Source organism: Oratosquilla oratoria, chromosome 9 (assembly GCF_046742065.1).
Source record: "Oratosquilla oratoria isolate Oo_2021 chromosome 9, ASM4674206v1, whole genome shotgun sequence".
NCBI lineage: Eukaryota > Metazoa > Arthropoda > Malacostraca > Stomatopoda > Squillidae > Oratosquilla > Oratosquilla oratoria.
Window position 1 is genome coordinate 67,373,531 of NC_134785.1, and position 23,596 is coordinate 67,397,126.

Consider the following 23,596-nt stretch of genomic DNA (forward strand, 5'->3'; position numbering starts at 1 on the left):
TAAACAACACGGCGCGGGGGGTCATTCGGACTCGCTGTATTGGTTCGGGTGATGGTTCCAAATGAATCCACACCCATCGTGCCTTGCGGATTCATTTGCCGAGGGCACCCTTCTCCTGTACATATATATCGTCCTCAAAACGGTGAACTAGCACTTGGGGAGATGGTCTCCTTAGCCGGTCGTGAACCCACACTCATTGCCGGCGACTTTAATGCATATAACCCAATCTTCCGCTCCCTCCGGCGACCCAATCGTATAGGGCACACCCTGGCAACGCTTCTGGGGGAGATACCTGAGATCACCCTATTGAACTCAGGGGAGGCTATCCACATCTTGGGAGGACACCTAGACGTCGCCATGCTCTCCACGTGCATGGTTCATCGAGGTCACTGGGTGGTGGACCCGGAGCTCACTAGTGACCATTTCGCCCTAGTCATGAGTTTAGCCGTGGATCTTCTCCCCCCTCCTCCACCTCCCCCACATCGGCGCTGGAATAAAAGGAAGGACAACTGGACTGTTTTCAGGAGGAATTAGACCGCTGGTACTAGTCCTCTGTTCCCACACAGAACATAGACGATTTACATTGAGACTTCATCGCAGTAGTCCAGGCCGTTGCGGAACGAGCTGTCCCCAAAACGAAGCCAGGCATAAATCGGTTTGCTGACCGGTGGTATTACATCGACGTCGTAAGAGAACAAAATCACTGAATCAATGTATTCCGTAGCTTCCTGCGACGCCACCCATCCTTTGAACCACGAGCCCTCCTGCGGTCTGTTATCAGACATGCGCTGGCGGTCACCCACAGGGTCCGGGAAGAAAAGTGGCTGGAATGGTGTGTCACTTTTTCTGCCCTACCCTCTGCTAGCGCCATCTGAAGAAAACTGCTGTCCAAACAACAGGAAGAACTGTTGGCGCAGCCATTTGCCGACCGCTCCTCTTCCACCCAACTCCCCTACCTGTCAGGCAGGAACAGCACCTACTACGACAGAGTATAGAGGATGTGGTCCACGTTGCCATGGCCACGGCTACCCCGACGGACTGTCCATTTACACTCGAGGAATTTCGACGGGCTCGCAAGACGTGCAAGGATACTGCTCCTGGTAGCGACGGGATAGCTTATTCCTCCCCGAAGCAACTAGGGCCATCTGGGGAGCTGGCACCACTGGCACTCATCAATGTATCCTGGAAGGCGGGGAGTCTCCCTGCGGAGAGTGGAAAAAGGCGGATATCGTGCCGATCCCCAAGCACAAGGACCCACACAGCTACAGGTCATATCCCTCATGTCCTGCATTAGCAAGACCGCTGAGCGGATGGTCCTCGTTCGCTTTCTGTGGAGGATGGAACCCTTCCACCACAATATGTGTGGTTTTATAAAAGGGGTGGCAGTAACTGGTTGTATGGCAACACTTCTTTGATCGGTCGGTAGTCAAACTGCAATTATAGTGTTTCTGGATCGCGATATAGCAAGCATGACCACCTACAGTGAAGTCATAAACCTCTTTCAAAGGAACATAAGTTCATAGTAAGACATGAGGAAAATACATCTAAGAAAATAATAATGCACAATTAGCCATCAGTTTCAATGAAGTATGTATATGAGAAAATATCCTGCACACACACACACACACACACACACACACACACACACACACACACACACACACACACACACACACATATATATATATATATATATATATATATATATATATATATATATATACAAGCCGCGGGCTTCGCCCTCTTCGGCTTCGTCGGGGGCTTGGCTGCGCAAACAGCGGCCTACGGCCGCAGCTTTCCGCGCTCTAATCCCTAGTTTTTCCCTTCGGCCTCGGCCTCGGGGCGGAACCCCAACACGGGATCCCGAGCACGAAGAAGAACGCGAAGAAGAACGCGAAGAAGAACGCGAAGAACACGAAGTAGAATGCGAAGAAGAACGCGAGGAAGAAGAACGCGAGGAAGAAGAACGCGAAGAAGAAGAACGCGAAGAAGAACGCGAAGAAGAATGCGAAGAAGAACGCGAAGAAAAACGCGAAGAAGAACGCAAGGAAGAAGAAGAAGAAGAAGAAGAAGAAGACCACCTGACCCCGACTTACCCAAGCGGTTTTTCAAGAATATTTTTAGGACAAAGTGTCACCGTAATACCACCTGTCCCCGACTTCCACAGCGTTTTTTAGAATATATATATATATATATATATATATATATATATATATATATATATTCATATATATATATATTCATATATATATATATATATATATATATTCATATATATATATTCATATATATATATATGCATATATATATGCATATATATATGCATATATATATGCATATATATGCATATATATATGCATATATATATGCATATATATATATGCATAAATATATATATGATATATATATTTATATATATATATATATGTATATGTATATATATATATATATATATATATATATTGACAAGATATACATGTACAGTATATGTATATATATATATATATATCTATATATACATATATATACATATATATACATATATATATATATATATATATATATATATGTATGCAGTATGTATATGTATATATATATATATATATATACACACACACACATATATATATATATATGTATATAATGTGTGTATTAGACATTTCCGGGAGCAGATGGAAACCATACTTTTTCTGAAATATAGGATGAAACTACTTTCCCTCTAAGAATGCGGAAAATGACTTGCAATTTCACCACGAAGAAAGGAAAGTCCTACCCAGTTGTTAATAATGTAACCATTGAATATGATATTGTGTATAATATATATAAAAGTTTAAGTACAGTAATACAAAAATTTGAAGATGACCGTGGTCGAAACGTCTTAGATTGAAATGGTAAATTTCGGTGAACTTGTTTTTATTCACCCTCCTGCACAAAGAACTTTGATACGGAAAATGGAAAAGTATAGAAAGAAAATTATGGTTATGATAACGCTGTTGTGTTCAGTGATGTGAGTATTTATGAAAACATGAGCCCTAACTACATATATATATATATATATATATATATATATATATATATATATATATATATATATATATATATATATATATATATATATATATATATATATATATATATATATATACATATACCAAAGGCTTTTTCCCCCTTACACGGGGGGTAGCCAAAAAGAAAAAGGCATAGAAATCACTCCCACCCTCATTTCCCATATATTCCACTCCCCACCACCCTCCTCCCTCCCTCCTCTCTTGGCACCTCCTGGATGACGGGTCATCCCTGCATCCTGTTCACTGTCCTAGGTCAGAAGCAGTGTCGCAAGACACAGCACATCCACAGCAAGGCCGCTTCATAAATTCGGCGACCCCCCTCTCCGTTTCTTCATGCAGGAAAGAAGACGGGGAGAAATCCCTTCGGGCTGGGTCAATTTTTTTCACACACACACACACACACACACACACACACACACACACACACACACACACACACACACACACATATATATATATATATATATATATATATATATGTGTGTGTGTGTGTGTGTGTGTGTGTGTGTGTGTGTGTGTGATTCACTATGGTCTTGGATCACGTGTTGGACTCGTGAGCGACAGTTATTAACCTCCCGGATGAGAGCTCACAGTTCGTATGACCGATCTATGGGTAATACTGTGACCTGACACGTACACACACCCCCAACTCCCCGCCCACGAGAGTTGGAACAACACCACGCAGCGAAGCGATACTGAATCTATTTCAGCCCTGGGCGGGAGTCGAACCCGGACCGCCGTAGTGGCAGGCGAGAAATCTAACCACAGCGCCACGAGTTGTATGTGTGTGTATATTGATAGATACTGGTTCTCACTACACAGATATTCATCTCATCAACCACATTAATTTATTTCTATTCTAATTCCTTTTCAAATACGATCGAGTCTAACAGGAGTTTGTAGCTCGATTGAAGTATATTCGGAAACTGAGACACTGTCAGGCTGGGGACTCGAACCTAGCTGATACTTAATATATGGATAGTGACTTAACTTACTCAGCCATCAAGACAAATATCAAATATGCACAATTTCTTATATATGTATGTTCGAGTTCCATACATATAGACGAGCTTTATACTCAACCCATCTCCGCCATGATTAGCCATTGGTAGGATGTACACAAGTAGGATTTTATTAATACTGAATAGTCCCCAGCACACAGATAATCTTAACCACATTAACTTGTTTCAATTTATATATATATATATATATATATATATATATATATATATATATATATATATATATATATATATAATGTATATAATATTTACATATATATATATATTATATATATACAGTATATATATATATATATATATATATATATATATATATATAACTATACACGTGTGTGTGTGTGTATGTGTGTGTGTGTCCTTGTTATCTCACATTTCTACTTTTATTTTCCTCAATGGAGTTCTGCACTTAGGATTACAGTTCAAGTAGCTGCATGTATATGCATGACTATATGGAGCAGCAAAAATCTCGTAGTGCATGTATGTACGCATGTATGTATGTATTTAATGTGTGCATTATACGCATGAATCATTCTATGTAATGAATGTCCTTGGGAATGGAAGACACAGGGTGAAATTTTGGTCTACGGGGACAATAAGTTATGCTTGTATTGTGTGACTTTAAAAGCAAAATTCTCTTTTAGAAAATTAAAGTGAGTCTACCTAAAGAGACGATCGTACACGTTTAGTGAAAGTGAAACGTGTATTCAAATATTCAAGTATTCAAGCACACTCTCGTACGATTGGTAGCCTGTTTGTAAGGAATGTGGGCGGACGTCAATCATTACAGGGACAACTCGCAAACGAAGAAGGAGAGAAGGAGAGGGATGGTAAGGATAACGAGGAGGAAGAAGGGCACGTTAACCAAAAAACTATAGACCATCAGTAATGATAAAAAGGTGAGTAGTCTAGAGGATGAAATACCTTAAAATAAAGAAAATGAAAGGGAGGCTGAAGGTGAGGGAAGTGAAGTAGGCCAGTTGATAACGGAGTGGGTAGGGAGGCCATGAGGAAACGACGATGTGGAGGTAAAGAAAACACACACACAAGATGGGTAGGGAGAGGAAGAAGGTAGGGTGATGGAGAATAAAGTGAGAGAAGGGAGAACGTGGAAGGAAGAACATTGCAAGGGAGAGATCAGAGAAAATATTACAAGTCAACAGAGAACAGTGACCGACTTGAAGAGGAGGGGGTAAAACGGAAAATCAGAAAGGATTTGGAGGAAGAACAAAAGGAAGGGTTGAAGGATGAGGAGGGGATGGATGGAGTGGGTGGGATGGGGAGGGGAATGAGTAACGAAGGTGGGCCTGGACGAGTTCCAGGGAAGCCGTGCGCACAGTTACTCGACAGCACGAAGCAGAAGTAGAAGCACAAAGACCCTCAGAGAGTCATCGCCGCGCCACCTGGACTAGGAATTTCAACACAACCATGACGAGTGTGTTTCAATGGACCGTACGTATCTTTGATTTCATTGTTGGGTGTAGTCAGGCTGAACACTTGTCATGTGTTGAGATGAATATATATCGTGATTGCGTGCACCTAAATTGGTTTAGAGTACTGGTACAGCCGTTTGTGGTATGCATCATGTGCAAGAAGTTCTTCAGCGATGACAAGCACGTGCTCCCCCCCCCCCCTCCATCACGGGGCCTCTGATGTGAACAAAATTATCTGGCGTTAGCCAAAACAAAATATGTAAAGGTGCCATCATAGCGAAAGGGCTGAATAAATGTATATGTTCGTTCTTATATCTTATGCCGTCAAATTATTTTATTAAATGAAACATTAGGGGACCTGCTCAGTGAGACCATTGTCGTAACAGGTGCATCATATACTTTACTATCAGCGGTAATGCGCGATCGTCATCTTCATATGAAATTGTGCTATCAAAAATAAATAAAATGAATAGATGTGCTATAAGTAGTGAGTAAACACAAGGGTTCGATGACACTGAAAAAAGTTGTTTACTATGACTTACAATAAAAACTGGTCCGTATCCTGGCCACCTGTAGTAGAATTTTTTATGATTTCAGACAACGAAAGAATTCGTGATCCAGATGCAAAAGCGCATTTTTCTTAGTAAACATGTGTCATCGAACCATTTGTGTGCCCACTCGATCCAGTGCTTGCGATCTGGGCACACAAAATGCTGCTGTGTAGGCAGAACCTGGGCGGGGGTGGGGGAGCAGTTGGGGATCTAATGGAGCTGAAGCACCCCCAAATTTACAAAGGATTACTAAGGCGGAGCATGCCGACAGGAGACCTTTTGATCCATATCTAGGTCGGATTAAAAAAAAAAAAAAAAAAAAAAAAAAAACATACATACATATATATATATATATATATATATATATATATATATATATATATATATACATACATACATATATATCATATTAATAATAAATTAAAACTATAATAATGTAAAAATAACAAATAAAATACATAAATAAATGCATAGGTATAGTTGAATAACAAACAAACAGGTAAATAGTAAATGATTATAAATTGACATATAACTAATAATAAATTAAAATCAGACAGACAAATTATAACAAAACAAAAAACAAATAATATAACATAAATTATAATCATTACAGCATCTTACTTAGGTATTTATCTAAATGATTCTTAAAGCTTTGAACTGAACTACATTGCACTACCTGTGCAGGAAGTTTATTCCATTCATTAACTACACGGTTGGCAAAGTTGTTTCTACCTACTTCCAAATTGAATCTATTTCCGGACAGTTTGAGACCATTGTTTCTTGTCTGATTCTCATTCAATGTGAAAATTTGGTCACTTTTGATGTTGTCAATTCCCTTTAAAATCTTAAAGACCTGTATCAAGTCACCTCTGAGTCTACGCTTTTTTAGGGAAAACAGATTCATGTGCTTAAGTCGATTTTCGTATGATTTATTTTTGATATTTGGAATCAGTTTTGTGGCTCGCCGTTGTACTTTTTCCAGTCTGTCAATGTCTTTAATGAGATTCGGTGACCATACGGAAACAGCATATTCCAAATGTGGACGAACTAACGATTTATATAGCTTGTTAATGAGTGATGGACTTTTGAAATCAAAAGATCGCGCAATCAATCCCAGAATCTTATTTGCTTTCTCAGAGGCTGAAATACACTGCTTGGATGATTTGAGGTCGTTACTGATAATTACGCCGAGATCTTTTTCACTATCCACTTTTGTTAACGAATTTCCAAATAACTTGTAATCGTACTTACTGTTATTTTTACCTATGTGCATTACCTTGCATTTACTTGTGTTAAATTTCATTAGCCACTTTTCAGACCATTGCTGTAATTGATCTAAATCTTCTTGAATATCTAATTGGTTTGAGTGATCATTTGCCACTCCGCACAGTTTTGTATCATCAGCAAATTTGGAAACAGTAGATTTTAGTCCATGGTCTATATCATTTATATATACTATGAATAAAAGTGGCCCAAGAACGGAACCCTGAGGAACTCCACTTGCAACACTTTTCCATCCAGAAGTTTTTCCATTTAAAACAACTCTCTGTTTTCGACCTTTCAACCAATTACTAGTCCAACCTAATAGGCTACCACTTATTCCATGCAAAGCTAATTTAGTAAGTAGTCTTTCGTGTGGGACGGTATCAAAAGCTTTTGCAAAGTCTAGATATATTAAATCTATATTGTTTCTTTTGTCATAATTCGAGATAACTGTGTTGTAGAATTCGAGTAAGTTAGTCACGCAAGAACGTTTCCGTCTGAAACCATGCTGGCTATCATTTATCAAACGGTTACTTTCTAAATTATATTCGATATCATCTCTGATGATAGTTTCCATTATTTTTCCTACGATCGAAGTCAAACTTATAGGCCTATAGTTATTTGGTTTCTTTTTGTCACCTTTTTTGAATATGGGAGTAACGTTAGCTAGCTTCCATTCTCTTGGGACATCTCCGGATATGATGGATTTCTTGAAAATAATTTCTAATGGAAGAACAATCTCATTTTTCATTTCCTTTAAGATTCTTGGATGCCAACCGTCAGGCCCTGGTGTTTTATTAACTTTGAGTTTGTCTATACACCTTTTAATTTTTTCTTTTGTTATATTTACCGTAGTGAGTAAGTTTACCCCAGACTTTTCACAGGTTTCAGTTTGGAATTCACTTTGAGGTGTTTCGTTTACGAATACCGAGCTAAAATAATTGTTTAAGATATTACACATTCCTTCATTTGAATATTCAAGTTGACCGTCAGCAGATAATAGTGGACCAATGTGATTCCTAACAACCTTTTTATCTCTAATGTAACTATAGAATTCTTTGGGATTCTCTTTGGATTTATCAGCGATGTTCATTTCGTATTGTCGTTTTCTTTTTCTTATTGTCTTTTTTAAATCTCTCTGTATTGATACATAACTTTCATAGTCATTAGATGCACCCGAGCACTTATATTTCTTATAAGCCTGTCTCTTTTTAGCAATACTTTTTTCAGTTTCTTTGTCGAGCCACTTTGGGCGAGCCTGATTTGGTGGACGTCTGTCCTTAAAAGGAATGTAAGTTTGAATCATCTTAGTGAGCGTATTTTGAAATATTTCCCACATCTGATCTACAGGCCTTTCGTTTAATTTTGCCTCCCAATCTGTAAGCTGAAGCTCCTGACGTAGTTCTATGAACTGAGCTTTACTGAAATCGGGTATTTTAGAAGCACAATTATCTATTCTAAAAATGTTTAGGAGTTTGAATCTGACTAAGTTGTGATCGCTATTTGCAACAGATTCACCGACTTCTACATCAGTTTCCATATCTTGTGGGCTCTTTTACATGCTGAATTAAGTAATTGTCACCAAGAAAATCAATCAAGCGACTACCTATATGGCCATGTTCAAGGGTCATCCAATTTGTTCTTTCTTTACCTCATTGTAGAGGTCGAGAAACCTGCCTTGTGTACACTGGTATATGGCAGAAAGCAATATTACAGTGGCAGAAGTATATTCAACACACCAGTAGCCTAAATCTTTAAAATGGAAGATCAAGTATTACTTTTGCCCAACATTCTGAAGAAAAAAAAGATTACATGAAGAATCTTTGCCCCAGATTCGACAGGGTGACCATTCTTCATGTGGGCCATCCTAGCTAGGGTGACATCCTGGGTTTACGATTCTTCGGTTGAACAAGTTGATGACAATTAGCATAACCCTCATTCAGCCTAACCTAATCTTTATACCAGTGTTGATATTTGGCGTACTAAGGTGACGATTATGTGGGCGTTCTGGGGTGACAGTTCTTCATGCGATCCAAAAATAAAGCGAAAACATATACTTCATTGTATATTCAAAATCATCGTATTCGTGCTACAGAGTACATCTCTTGAAAAACTTCATCTGTATTTTAAAAATTCAGGTTATCCCCCCTCAAGTCATCTACATTTACCAAATTCAGGTTCCCCTCCCCCAAGTTTTGATCTTGGATCCGACACTACAGGGGAGATGCATATAAGCGGTTGCACCGTACAGAAGCAACCCCTAAGAAAACAATAGAGTGAAAGAGGTGAAAACCCTCTTATTAAAAAAGAAATAATAATAAACAGCGGGTGTTTTCCCCGTTTGTTCTATCCTCCTGTCTTTCCTTTGAATATTGAAAAACGCATATTTCGACAAGTTTGTAAACGGTAAAAAACATGTAGAAAATCGTAGTTATGTCATGCAGTTGCCACTGGCGTATTTAATAACGATGAATCAAAATATAGAGCCAGCCTTTTTCTGGAGCTGTATTTGGCAGTGAAAGCGGCGGCAACGACGACGGAAATAATGACGGTGTTGATATTACAAACGAAAATAAGGATGGCAATAATAACAACAGCAGCAAAGAGAATCATATTCTGTTTGCCCTTTCTCAGTTCCCGAACCTGACACTCGACCGGGACTTTTTCTATACCAAGACATGGGTGCTGCTCACCTGATGTAACGGTGTCCTAGAAATCCACATTTAATTCCCGCATTTTTGCTAATATTAGACTTTATAAGGATTACGGGGTATTGCACCATGCCAGTGTCTGTACTCACAGACCACAAAAGCAGTATCACTACGTTTATTGCCCAAGTCTCGTTCGATTATTCTTTCCGGACACCGTGCACGCCTGCCTCTCTGGACGACTGACGTCTTGCCCATTTCCCGCCAATTAGAACCCGGAAGTGCACTTTTTCAGGTACTCCCTCAACCACATTTCCACTTCTTATGCTTGTTCTGGTTAATATTGATCAATGTTAACTAGGATTTCTCTCCTACCCTTCAAACACACGCACTCACTCCACCCCCCCCCCCAAAAGTACTTCCTCGCCATAATTCGTCCGTGCAAACCCGATGTCCTCCTCTCAATGTCACGCAGCTGGGTAGAGCAAGGAAATAGGGAACACACACACACACACACACACACACACACACACACACACACACACACACACACACACCACACACACACCACACGCACACACACACACCACACGCACACACACACCACACGCACACACACACACCACACGGACACACACACACCACACGGACACACACACACACCACACGGACACACACACACACCACACGGACACACACACACACCACACGGACACACACACACACCACACGGACACACACACACGGACACACACACACACACCACACGGACACACACACACACACCACACGGACACACACACACACACCACACGGACACACACACACACACCACACGCACACACACACACACACACACACCACACGCACACACACACACACACACACCACACGCACACACACACACACCACACGCACACACACACACACCACACGGACACACCACACGGACACACACACACACCACACGGACACACACACACACCACACGGACACACACACACACCACACGCACACACACACACACACCACACGCACACACCACACGCACACACACCACACGCACACACACACCACACGCACACACACACCACACGCACACACACCACACGCATATATATATATATATATATACATATATATATATATATATATATATATATATATATATATATATATAATATAATTTACACACATGCTGCCCGTTAATGTGGCATATATAGGTAATTTTTCTGGCGGGGATGGAAGCAGTGGTTGAGACAGGCGAAATGCCAAGGGTCGCTTCCTACGGAATCGAGTTGTTTGCATGAGGAAGTAAACCTTGATAATACCGTAATTGGTTGGTCCACACTAGCTCAGACATGCTCATGTCGTAATACACACGCGTGCGCGCACGCACGCCCACGCTTGCACTTACTGTACACACACACACACACACACACACATACACACACACATACACACACACACACACACACACAATTGGAAATCAAGGATAAAAGTTGGAACTGCAAATGAATTTGTGTCTAGCTATTTTAGAAAATTAGAGAATAAGAGACGGGATCCAACGAGCGTTGCTCCTTTCCTATATACCACAATTAGGTAAATAGACACACGCACGCACACGCTTGGGTAGCACAAGGTATGATGATTAATTGGAGAGTAATGCCGCGTCCACACGGTCGAGCTGTGCCTGGCAGACTTGCCCTTACCGGGCAAAGTCCGCAGACTCTGCCCGCGAAGTGTCCACACGGCTGACGATGGTGGTTGGAGGTTAGTTGGCCGCAAGCAGCGGTTGGGAGTGGTTCAGTGCGGTACTATAACCATGGTTCCCGCCATACTTGGAAAGAAGGTAGCACTTTACAGCATTATAATTGCTGCCTGCATTAAAAAGAAAAACAAGAAATCACGGAGACATGTCTGGTGCCGGGAGTGGTTACAAAGACGTGATTTAATGGGAAGCTCGGTGACATTCCTACGTGAATTGCAGGATGAAAATGAACAATTGTTTTGCAATTACATGAGAATGAACATAAGCAGCTTTTCTGTTCTCCTTTCGAAAGTCGAGCCATATATACAAAGGCAAGAGACAAATATGAGGAAAAGCATAGCACCAATAGCACGTCTTGTCGAGACCATTACACACTAGCACTGTGTGCGGACATGGTGGTAAAGGTAACTTCGCTCTGTACTGAGCGGGTTTGCTAACTTTGCTCGCACCTCATCTCGTGCGTTTGGCAGCGATGTCAGCCCTCCATCCACTGCCCGCAAATGGCGCCGGGAACGGACAATTTGATGGTTTGCCCGATGAAATTGCCCGTTGTCGAGCAAAGCCCTCGTGCCCGGCGGACAGTGCTCGACCGTGTGGACGTGGCATTAGAATCAAGACCCCACGGTCGTTCCTCTCCCGTATACTACTATTAGTTAAAAACGCGCACGAGCGCGCACACACAGATACATACAGCCAGTACCAAAAAGAATATAAAGAAAATTGAAATAATCCAGGAAGAAACCACGAAAATTGCCCCAGCACTTTCAAACCTGTCAAATGAAAGACTGACTAAATTGAAATTACCGACTTTGGAACAAAAAAGAGAGGCGACCTACTGACCATCTACAGAATCATGAAAGGCACGGACATCCTTGATAGAGAGGACTTGCTAAATTGGGACCAGAGAAACACAAAAGGACATGGAAAGAAACTCAAAAAGGATAGTTATAGAAGAGACCTGAAAAAAAAATAATTTTCCACACAGAGCGGTGGACATCTGGAACAAATTGGACAAGACAATAGTGTGTACAAAATTCATACACGAATTTAAGAGCAAACTAGACACTGCGAGATATAAAGACGCACCACAAGGATAGCTCCCCTCCCCGTAAGATACTAGGTAAATACAACTAGGTAGGTAAATACACACACACACACACAAACAATAGCAAGATCAGGACAGTATAAAATTGACGGAAAAGAAGTAAAGAAAGTAAATTCAGAAAGGGACCTAGGAGTAATCATCACGAAAGACATGTCGCCAGATAAACATATAAATAAAATAGTCGGAGAAACATACAATTTGTTGAGATCAATAAAGGTGGCTTTTAAATACTTGGGTAAGGAAACGATAAAGAAAATATTACAAACACTGATAAGGCCAAAACTGGAATATGCAGCGCTGATATGGCCACCCTGTACAAAAAAGAATATAAGAAAATTAGAATACATAGAGCAACAACAAAGATGGCCCTAACACTCAAACTTGACATATGAACAAAGACTGGCCGAACTGGAACTGCCGACCCTGGAACAAAGAAGAGAATGAGGGGACTTAGTAACCATCTACAGAATTATGAAAGGAAAAGAACGCCTTTATAGAGAGGACTTGTTAAAGTAGGACAGGAAAAACAAGAGGACATGTAATGAAACTCAAAAAAGGACAGCTACAGAAGAGGCCTGAAAAAGAGCAGCTTCCCACACAGAGTAATAGATATCTGGAACAAAGTGGACGAAAAAATAGTGTGTGCAAACACCGTACAAGAATTTAAGAACAAACTTGATCTTGCGAGATACAATTACGGGTCACCACGAGCATAGCTCCCATTCCCGTAAAATACTAGATAACTACCTCGTGGCGCAATGGTTAGAGTTCCCGGCTGCCACTACGGCGGTCCTGGCTCGAATCCCACCCAGGACTGAAGCAATTTCAGTATCGCTGCGCTGCGAGTTGTTGCTCCAACTCTCGTGGGCGGGGAGATGGGTATGTGTATGCAAGTTCACAGCATTACCAATAGATCGGTCATATATGAGCTCTAAGCTCTCTTCCGGGCGGGAAATAGCTGTCGATCAAGAGTCCAACACGTGATCCAAGGCAATGGTGAATCACAAGCAGAGGGATACATAAATGTAGAAATGAGGGGAGTGGTAAATATTTTGGGATCATTAGATGTAACAAAGGCTTCAGGAACTGACGGGATCTCACGCTGGATACTATAGAACAGGGTTTCTCAACCTTTTTAGCCATATCGCCCCCTTTTTCAATTGAAAAAAGGAACGCCCCCCTTAATTGGAAAACAATAATAAAAATAATTGCAACAATGATGAACAACTAATTTAAAAATGTTTTACTCACGTTGTGTTTTAATTAATGAGATCCTTGGGCCTGGCTGGTGCTTCGCTGCTAGATCTTTTATATTAGGCTTAAAATTTGTCAGTTATGCTACGTCCACACGGTCGAGCACTGTCCGCCGGGCACGAGGGCTTTGCTCGACAACGGGCAATTTCATCGGACAAACCATCAAATTGTCCGTTCCCGGCGCCATTTGCGGGCAGTGGATGGAGGGCTGACATCGCTGCCAAACGCACGAGATGAGGTGCGAGCAAAGTTAGCAAACCCGCTCAGTACAGAGCGAAGTTACCTTTACCACCATGTCCGCACACAGTGCTAGTGTGTAATGATCTCGACAAGACGTGCCATTGGTGCTATGCTTTTCCTCATATTTGTCTCTTGCCTTTGTATATATGGCTCGACTTTCGAAAGGAGAACAGAAAAGCTGCTTATGTTCATTCTCATGTAATTGCAAAACAATTGTTCATTTTCATCCTGCAATTCACGTAGGAATGTCACCGAGCTTCCCATTAAATCACGTCTTTGTAACCACTCCCGGCACCAGACATGTCTCCGTGATTTCTTCTTTTTCTTTTTAATGCAGGCAGCAATTATAATGCTGTAAAGTGCTACCTTCTTTCCAAGTATGGCGGGAACCATGGTTATCGTACCGCACTGAACCACTACCAACCTCTGCTTGCGGCCAACTAACCTCCAACCACCATCGTCAGCCGTGTGGACACTTCGCGGGCAGTCTGCGGACTTTACCCGGTAAGGGCAAAGTCTGCCAGGCACAGCTCGACCGTGTGGACGCGGCATTAGAAGCAATACCTGTGACTTTTTCGCTCCCTGAGCTCAAAAATCGCCCCCGTTGAGAATGACTGCTATAGAATGTAGGGAACTAGCAGACAAGATACATGGTCTTGTATGTTCGTAGGAAGAAGGCATTGTTCCGCTTGATTAGAAAAAGGAAAATGTGCCAATTCTCAAAGACGCCACTAAATTATAGGACAGTATCACTGATTAACACAACAGTGAAATTATGTGAAAGGATTGTGAAAGATCGATGAACAATCTTGAAAAAATTAACATTGTGACAGTCGGTCAGTTTGGATTCGGATCTAAAATCAGAATCTAGAATCAGATCTAGATTCAGATCTAGATGCGTGTCGAACCGCTTTTATTCGAGTGATTGGCGTACTGCAGGAGAGATGGGTAGATGGACTGTGTGCACCTCAACCTAGAGAATACTTTCGATAAAGTTTTGTCGCCTGAACTAACTGCTACTGGTGTGTCACGTTCTCAGACTCGTTGGCTCAGAGAGGTAATGTCCTTTTTGCCTTGAAAACGTGGCCTAATAAAGGCAGTAGCCTAAACGAGGTAATTGACGCACATGATGGTTGCACTGATCGTTATTGAAGTCAGTCATTTGTAATGCAGAATTGCAATCCAACTTGTTTAATGCGTGAAGATATACATTAAATTTTACCCCTACAGTAACAACAATATAAAATTTGAATGTATTGTTACATGTATACGTGGAGCCATGGTCATCAATAGAGACAAATGGGACAACATTGCTTAGTTCTTTTTCTGTACATTACAGTTGGGTAAACTTTCACCTCACCCATCTCCTAGTAGGCCTGACAGTTGATTAGTCTTTTCCAGTTTCCGCTATCTGGGTAACATTCTTGGAGGAGGACATCATCAAAGGAAGAATTCCTTGGGTGAAGTACTTTATTGGTGTTTTGTTCCCATTATTTCTGAAGTCTGCCTATGAGTCTTCCACATATACCACTTTTTGGGGGAATTTGATGCTGCCCCATCCATATAAAGTCTCCAAACCATTTTAATTGAGCTTAGACTGAGGTGCGCAATTCACTTGCCTTTGCACCATTCATCTTTCTTCTCTTTGTCGCAGGACACACCTATGACGTTACTTTTAGCCATTCATTGCCTAATGATACCTGTCTAATCCTATCACTTAGGCCTATTATGTGTATTTCCTCCATTGCATTTCTTTCACTATACTCGTTGAGAAATGGCCGTTAGGGCGGAGCACTGGGAGTCCCCCTGTGTTGCCACATATAATTATTTTATAATTTTGTTTTATTCTATAATTTTATTTTATATTTTTATAATGTTGCCACATATAATTATATTCCAATTTTTTGTCACACACCACCACTGAGGTAGAAATCAAAGCAATGTTTTCTATACAAAGGTTTCGTTTCCTCGAGTCAGACATGGCATATGAGCAAGGGAGAGCGACGTTGCCCTACATTTATTCTTTGGCCCCGCCCCCCTCACACTGCATTTAGTGTGAGCCGTGCGGGCCATGTTATCTGTGGAGATGTGGCAACACCAGGAAATCTCCTAACCCCGCCTTAGCGGTCACTTCTCGTTGCGCTGACTATAGCTCCTCTCCTCTCCCTTCGTTCACTCAACAGTCTGGTGTCCCCTCAATTGATGTCCCATCCTCACAATCTATGGGTTACCTTTGCTGTGGGTGCCAAATGCACACCCACACACCATACTCACAACACATGGGCCTTTTGCACAAAGAGAAGAATGTTATCAGTTTTTAATTCTTTTCCTATTCTTTGATTTCGAATCCCGTCTGTTCTTTTGATTCTTCTTATTAATCTAAGGACCCTCAATTCAGCAGCTTGCAGCTTGTTTTTCGTTGTGCCTAATTTATCCATAATAAAGGACAGGGCAATTTCTTTTGTATATTGTCACTCTTACCTTTATAGGGATTTTTCTTTCAAGAATGTGAACTGGAAATTTACAATTTTTGTGTACAGTATCATACAATTCTAACCTGAACAGCAGTTTCATTTTTTGCATTTTGGTCATAAACTACCCCAAGATATTTAAACTGTTCTACTTTTTTCAGATCTTTCCCATCAATCTCTATGTCCAAAATTTCGTGTTCTCAAGAGAACCATTATCTATGTCTTCCAACTTAATTGTACACCAAACTTGTTTAGTACTTTATTCCAAAGGATAACAGTATTTCTAAGTAATCCAGGGATTCTGCTAACCCTACATCATTAGCACAGACTAGTTTATGTTGGAAAGGTAGTGTGGTTAATAAAACATTTTATTTAATTTTTTGCAGATTTCCAACATAAATTTTTCAAACACTTTGAAGTAAATACAATGTAACACAATTGTAAACCACACTGACATGTTCTTGTACAAATATAATTTAGTCACATGTAAGTTTGTTCACAAGTTCCTGTAGACTCATACTCTATCTCTGACCAAGTAGACCCATTGAGTTGCCCATTTCTCTGTGTTCTATTCTTTCAACTTCCTGACTTTACATTCTACTTTGTCACCATTGACTTTATCATGATATGATCTATACTTTATTTCTGATTAGTTTATCTGACCTTTGGTATATTTTAAAATCAATTTTATTCTAACTTCTGATTTTGGTATTCTCAGTTCTGCATCTTCCGTATTTGTATGTTACCATGGCTTATTGTCATGTCGAGTGATTACCTTAATGTGTCATTGGTCCTGATATGTCTTGTTCCTTCACACATTTCTTATCTGTGGGACCAGTATTTCAGAGGATGGGCTACTCTATTTTCCATTAATATAATACAATGCAATTCAATACTTGTCTGCTTCTTCTGGTCTTTTTAATTCATTTTGTCTTTTAACAGTTTTAATAACATGATCCATTAAAAGTATAAATAGTAATGGTGAGATAATAGAGCCCTATCTAATTCTTGTGATAACATTGAACCAAAGTCCTTTGTTTTCAAGATGACATACACATTTTTAGGTAGCATACGAGCTTTGTATTCCTTCATACAGTTTGTGGTATTTGTGGTAAACATAAACACAGAAATACACAATTACTGTCTATGATATGTCTTGTTCCTTCACACATTTCTTATCTGTGGGACCAGTATTTCAGAGGATGGGCTACTCTATTTTCCATTAATATAATACAATGCAATTCAATACTTGTCTGCTTCTTCTGGTCTTTTTAATTCATTTTGTCTTTTAACAGTTTTAATAACATGATCCATTAAAAGTATAAATAGTAATGGTGAGATAATAGAGCCCTATCTAACTCTTGTGATAACATTGAACCAAAGTCCTTTGTTTTCAAGATGACATACACATTTTTAGGTAGCATACGAACTTTGTATTCCTTCATACAGTTTGTGGTATTTGTGGTAAACATAAACACAGAAATACACAATTACTGTCTATGAATTTTTGTGCAACTCCCCTGTATTTAATTGGAGAGCTCTGCTCAGATTATGTACAAATAATATACAGATGATGCTTTTTCTAATTTCAGGTTCTGGTCATGGTGGTCATCTCTGTATCACAGGCCAGGCCACAGGTGGACAATGATGCAGAGAGGGTACTGATAGAAGCTGGAAAACCAATAGAACCAAAAGTGCCTGTAGCTTCCCGTCCAGGTAGTCCACGATACACAGACACAGTGTATGAAATTGTTGTATCCACTGACAACCTGGAGGTTAACAGGAAGAAAAAGTGAGTTGGCTGACTCATGTGATGCACTCAAATGGAATAGGATGTATTTTTTTTTTAGTTAACAAGTTGAAAAGTGGTTTTGTCCTATATTGTGACACCAGTAATCATATCACCTTTCTCTTCAATCTTTCAAAGTTGGCTCACTTAGTACTTTTAGTCTTTCCTCGTATGGTTATCTGCTAGGCTGGGGACCAGTCTGAAAAAAGGAGGTACAGTGATGGTGGACTGGCTGGTGAGGTTATTTAATGTTTGTTTTAAGAGAGGGTAGATTGCCAGAGGACTGGAGGAGTGCAAGTGTAGTAGTTTCAGAGGGCTCAGCTTGTTAAGTGTAGTTGGAAAGGTTTATGGGAGGGTCTTGATTGAGAGGATTAGGAGAGGAACAGAAGGAGTACTTGGTGAGGGACAGTGGGTTTAGGACGGGTAGGGGTTACGTAGATCAGATTTTTGTGGTGAGACAGATATGTGAGAAAGGTACAGGAAAAGGTAAGAATGTTTTTTGGGCTTTTATGGATCTGGAAAAGGCTTATGACAAGGTAGACAGGAAGGCACTGTGTGAAGTATTGCAGATATATGGGACAGGAGGAAAGCTGTTAAGAGCAGTCAAGAGTTTTTATGAGAGTAGTAGAGCTTGTGTTAGGATTAGAAATGGAGAGAGTGAGTGGTTTGAAGTAAAGGTGGGACTTCATCAGGGATGCGTTATGTTGCCCTGGCTGTTCAATTTATAAATGGATGGAATGGATGGGGTGGTGCAAGATGTAAATGCAAGGGTAGTGGGTCAGGGATTGGAGATGGTAAAAGAAAATGGGGTTGCCAATTTAATGAAGCAGCCTTGCTGTGGATTGTAACCGTGGGAAAGGGTAGTTGGTTACATAAGGAGGACTTAATGCGGGCGAGATAAACTCCAAAGTGGGAGTTTATCTATTTATTAACAATTGAGGCGATCTGGTTAACAAACCACAAATGGGCCCTTTGGGCAAATAACAATATGTGCCAGGCCTTGACCTAGGGCACAATAGGCTGGCAACCTCTCGGTCTGCCTAGCCTGGCGTCTGGCCGGTAGGCTCTTCACCTCCCCCAGGTCTCACGACTGGCCGGTAGGCTCTCCGCCTACCTAGCTCTGGCTGCCTCACGTGACATGGATGTTAAAGGTTATATGGGGGGGTTAGTGGATGGTTGTAAGTAAAGGCGTTAGTCTCGCTATTCTATGCATTGGGGTCAGTTTTATATAAGAGGGTTAGTCCTATAGTTGGTGGATGTTGTTAAGTATATTATATTTATATTAGTTTATGTGTAATATAATAGGGCAGTTTATAATAAAGGATTTTAATAGGTTAGTCTGGTGACATTGGGCATCTATATCTTGTTTGTCTTGAGATGTGCTGCGTTAGATGTATGTTGTGGGAAATGCAAGGTAAGCAAGAAGGGGGAGTCTCGCTATGTTGCAAGCATGTGGATCACGTGCATGGTGGGTGATGGTTAGTAATGGTTACAGGATGTGCTGTGTCTTGCGACACTGCTTCTGACCTAGGGCAGTGGGCAAGATGCAGGGATGACCCATCATCCAGGAGGTGCCAAGATAAGAGGGAGGGAAGAGAGTAGAGGGGAGTGGATATGTTGGGGATGGAATGGGTGGGAGTGGCTTTTATGCCTTTGTTTTATGGCTACCTCTCTTGGAAGGGGGAAAAAGCCTTTGGAATATTTATGTATGCCTGTATACAATTTTGAATTATAACTCTCCTTTTCCAGCAGGAGGAACAGACCAAAACCAGGCCCCATCGCTTCACGGCTTATCACTGGCCCAGATCCCTTCGTTGAACCAGTGGCAAGTCCTGTGTCGTTCTCTGGTGCTGAACTTGTCTTCAACTCACCTGCTAAGGTTGAAGCCACCTCCTAACTCAAGCTTCATCAATTTCATCCTCACTACTAGGCCACATGACCCATGAGGTTTTGTCCTGATATGGTCTGCAGAACACTGTCCCTGGTCCATGGGAATCAAATTCTTAAAATATTGACTGTAGAAAATTTATGCAGTTAGTACCTCGCATTTGGAAGCAATGATAGTACAATGCTCTCCCGAGAAGAGGAGCATTTTATTGATCAGATCATGTAGACAGAGTAAGGGACCAGTATTTTGGGTCACTACCCAAGTAGTGGGGAACCACTAGTGTGCTCTATCATTACAGGTCTGTGCATATTAACATATTTACCTAATTATATCTACTTGTGATATATAGGTAGAGCTGTGCTCATGAAATCCCATTCTTTTTCTTATGTCATATCTAGCTTTAAATATTCCCATGAACTTGTGATGCCCTTTCATCCTAAACAAAGACATCTTTGCTTCCTTCTTTTCATGATGGCTTACTCGGTACTTGTCATTTGGGGACCAGTTTGTTTACTACTTTGTATTTTGTTTACATCCATACACTGCTATATATTCTAATCTAGGGCAGAATAGCCATTTTTTTTCCTATGTAGTTTAAATTAATTTTGCTTAATAATACGGCTTCCCCAGTCTTATTGATATGTTTGTTGGAGGAAAAGTTACTCATGACTACCACTCCAATATTCCTCCTGCTGTGATTTTGTAATAAATTAATTTTCCATTCAGTAATTCATTGGTCTTTTTTTAAGAGGTTGCTCATTCCTTTTATTTTCCCATTCAATTTCACTTTCCATACTTGGTACCAGTCAGATATGTTGTCTAGTTCTTGGACTATTTATTCATTAGTTCTGGATTCCTTACAATTCAATTAAACTAGATCATATAGTCACTCTTCTCCATAAGGCATCAATAAACAAAGGAATCTATAATATCTGGCTCTTTAGTCAGCACTAAGTCCAGTCTCTGATGTCTCTTCCCCTCTCATCCTTTCTGGTTCTGTGATCCTATTTCATCACATTGTCCAATGCTGTTTAACAGGTCATTACACCATGATGCTACATTTGTGCCTGCTTCTCAGTCTTCCCAGTTTACCTCTACATTTGGTGTCATAGCTATGAAGTAATTACACAGCAACATCAGTAGTCACACAATACTCACACACATATTTTGATTTTCTTATACATTTAATTGGCAATGTATACCTTAATATGTAAAAAAATATCCTGACTGCATTATTTAATATCTTTATAGGTCAAATAAAGTTTGGTCTATACTTAGACTTTCATTCCTAGCATAAAACCTCTCGCTACCTCTGAAAATATGGACCCACACATGAACTTTTGTGAATTGATTTTCTGAAAAAATATCTTATAAATTCATACATATACCAAGGGCATTTTCCCCCTTACAAAGGGAGGTAGCTCAAGTCAAAGGCATAAATACACTTCCACCCACTTCGTCCCCACATACTCCACTCCCACCTTTTTTTTCTTGGTTCCTTAAGTCATCAAAGGCATTTTTTCTTCTCTCCTGTTTTGTAGTTATAGTCCAGCAATAAATTAAGCAAGGACAATGGCCAAGAGCAGGACTGCATAAGAATGAAACAAAATAGCAGTGTTAAACATTGGGACACAAGTGGAAAAAGGTAATTTGAAGGTTATTTTCCATGAAAATGGATGATGAAGCCCTGATAATTTAGGTGATTTACATGTAATTTAACATCATAAACTTTACAATATGTCACATAATTTGATGGGCATAAAAGAAAATAAAGGCCAAGAAATAAATACCACTGCACCATGAAATGGATGTCAAGAGGTTTATTTACTTGTACAATTTAGATAAATGTGGGCAAAAGTAAGGTGATGTGTACAAGGGGAGAGAGTGACAGTAGGCTGGAAGTGAGTATTAAGGGTGAGAAACTGGAGGAAGTGGATAGTTTCAGATACTTGGGTGCGAATGTGACAGGAAAGGGAGGAGTGGGGGTGGAGGTAGAAAGTAGATTGAGAAAAGCGAGTAAATGCCTTGGTGGATTAAAAAGTGTAATGAGAAATAGACATCTCGGAATGGATGCTAAGAGGAGGTTCTATGAAGGAGTGATTGTGCCAACAGCACTGTACGGGGCAGAAACATGGAACAAGAGTGAGGAAGAGAGGAGTTTGAATGTGTTTGAGATGAAATGTCAGAGAAGTATGATAGGGGTTACTACGCTAGATAGAGTGAGAAATGAGGTGAGGAGAACAGGGGTGGAAAGGGAACTGGGAGTTAGGGTTGATGAAAGAGTATTAGGATGGTTTGGACACATGGAAAGAATGAGTGAAGAAAGATTAGTAAAAGAAGTGTGGAAGGTGGAGGTGAAAGGAGTGAACATGAGGGGGTGTCCCAGGATGAGATGGATGGATGGGGTGAAAGGGGCTTTACAAAAGAGAGGAATGTTTGTAGAGGAAGGACGGGAGAGGACAGAAGATAGGGGTGAATGGAGAGGGGTTGTGTATAGATGAGGCTGTGATGCATGAGGGGGAGTGGGTGGGGGATGGGGGGGTGAGGAAGTATGTATGAGAAAAAAATTTGACGCAGCCCAAAGGGATTTCTCCCCGTCTTCTCCTTTTCTGCATGAGGGGACGGAGAGGGGGGGGTCGCCGAATTTATGAAGCAGCCTTGCTGTGGATGTGCTGTGTCTTGCGACACTGCTTCTCACCCAGGGCAGTGGACAGGATGCAAGGATGACCTGTGTAAGAGGCCGGTAGATGGAGGTAGACAATTTGGTAGATGGAGAACGAATGCTAATTCAATATCAGTTGTTATGAAACAATGGCCGATTGCTGAGTCGGGGATTTGTTTAGTTGCCGTCCTGTCTAGGTAAACAACTGACCGACGAGGTTGTTGAATGTTGATACAGAGGTGGCTGTTTGTAATAATGCTGATGTAATCAAAACTGTAAGCGCAAGCTATTTCCGTGTGACAAATGCTGAGGTAAATGATATTGCTTGTGACAATGTAACAACCTTTCGGATTGGAGGAAAAGGTGGAGAAAAATCATTGGTGCTAAAAAGAAATGTTACGCCCTTAAGATGCAACACTTATTTGAGAAGAGGA

The 23,596-nt window shown here is 40.7% G+C and overlaps 1 protein-coding gene across 1 annotated transcript; it reads left to right on the top strand.

Moving 5' to 3' along the window:
• The first annotated feature begins 5,387 nt into the window (after positions 1-5,387).
• On the top strand, positions 5,388-22,305 carry LOC143028511 (uncharacterized). Its single transcript, XM_076190720.1, has 3 exons — positions 5,388-5,539; positions 18,416-18,615; positions 20,365-22,305. The coding sequence occupies exons 1-3, from the start codon at positions 5,516-5,518 to the stop codon at positions 20,507-20,509; spliced, it is 369 nt and encodes a 122-aa protein (XP_076046835.1). The 5' UTR covers positions 5,388-5,515; the 3' UTR covers positions 20,510-22,305.
• The last annotated feature ends 1,291 nt before the right edge of the window (positions 22,306-23,596 follow it).

What these genes read in the sequence shown, in the direction of transcription:
- LOC143028511 (XM_076190720.1), top strand. Translation starts at nt 5,516, where the DNA reads ATGACGAGTGTGTTTCAATGGACC. An exon ending in CGAGTGTGTTTCAATGGACC is followed by an intron (nt 5,540 to 18,415) that starts GTACGTATCTTT and finishes TTCTAATTTCAG; the next exon opens with GTTCTGGTCATGGTGGTCAT. An exon ending in GAGGTTAACAGGAAGAAAAA is followed by an intron (nt 18,616 to 20,364) that starts GTGAGTTGGCTG and finishes CTTTTCCAGCAG; the next exon opens with GAGGAACAGACCAAAACCAG.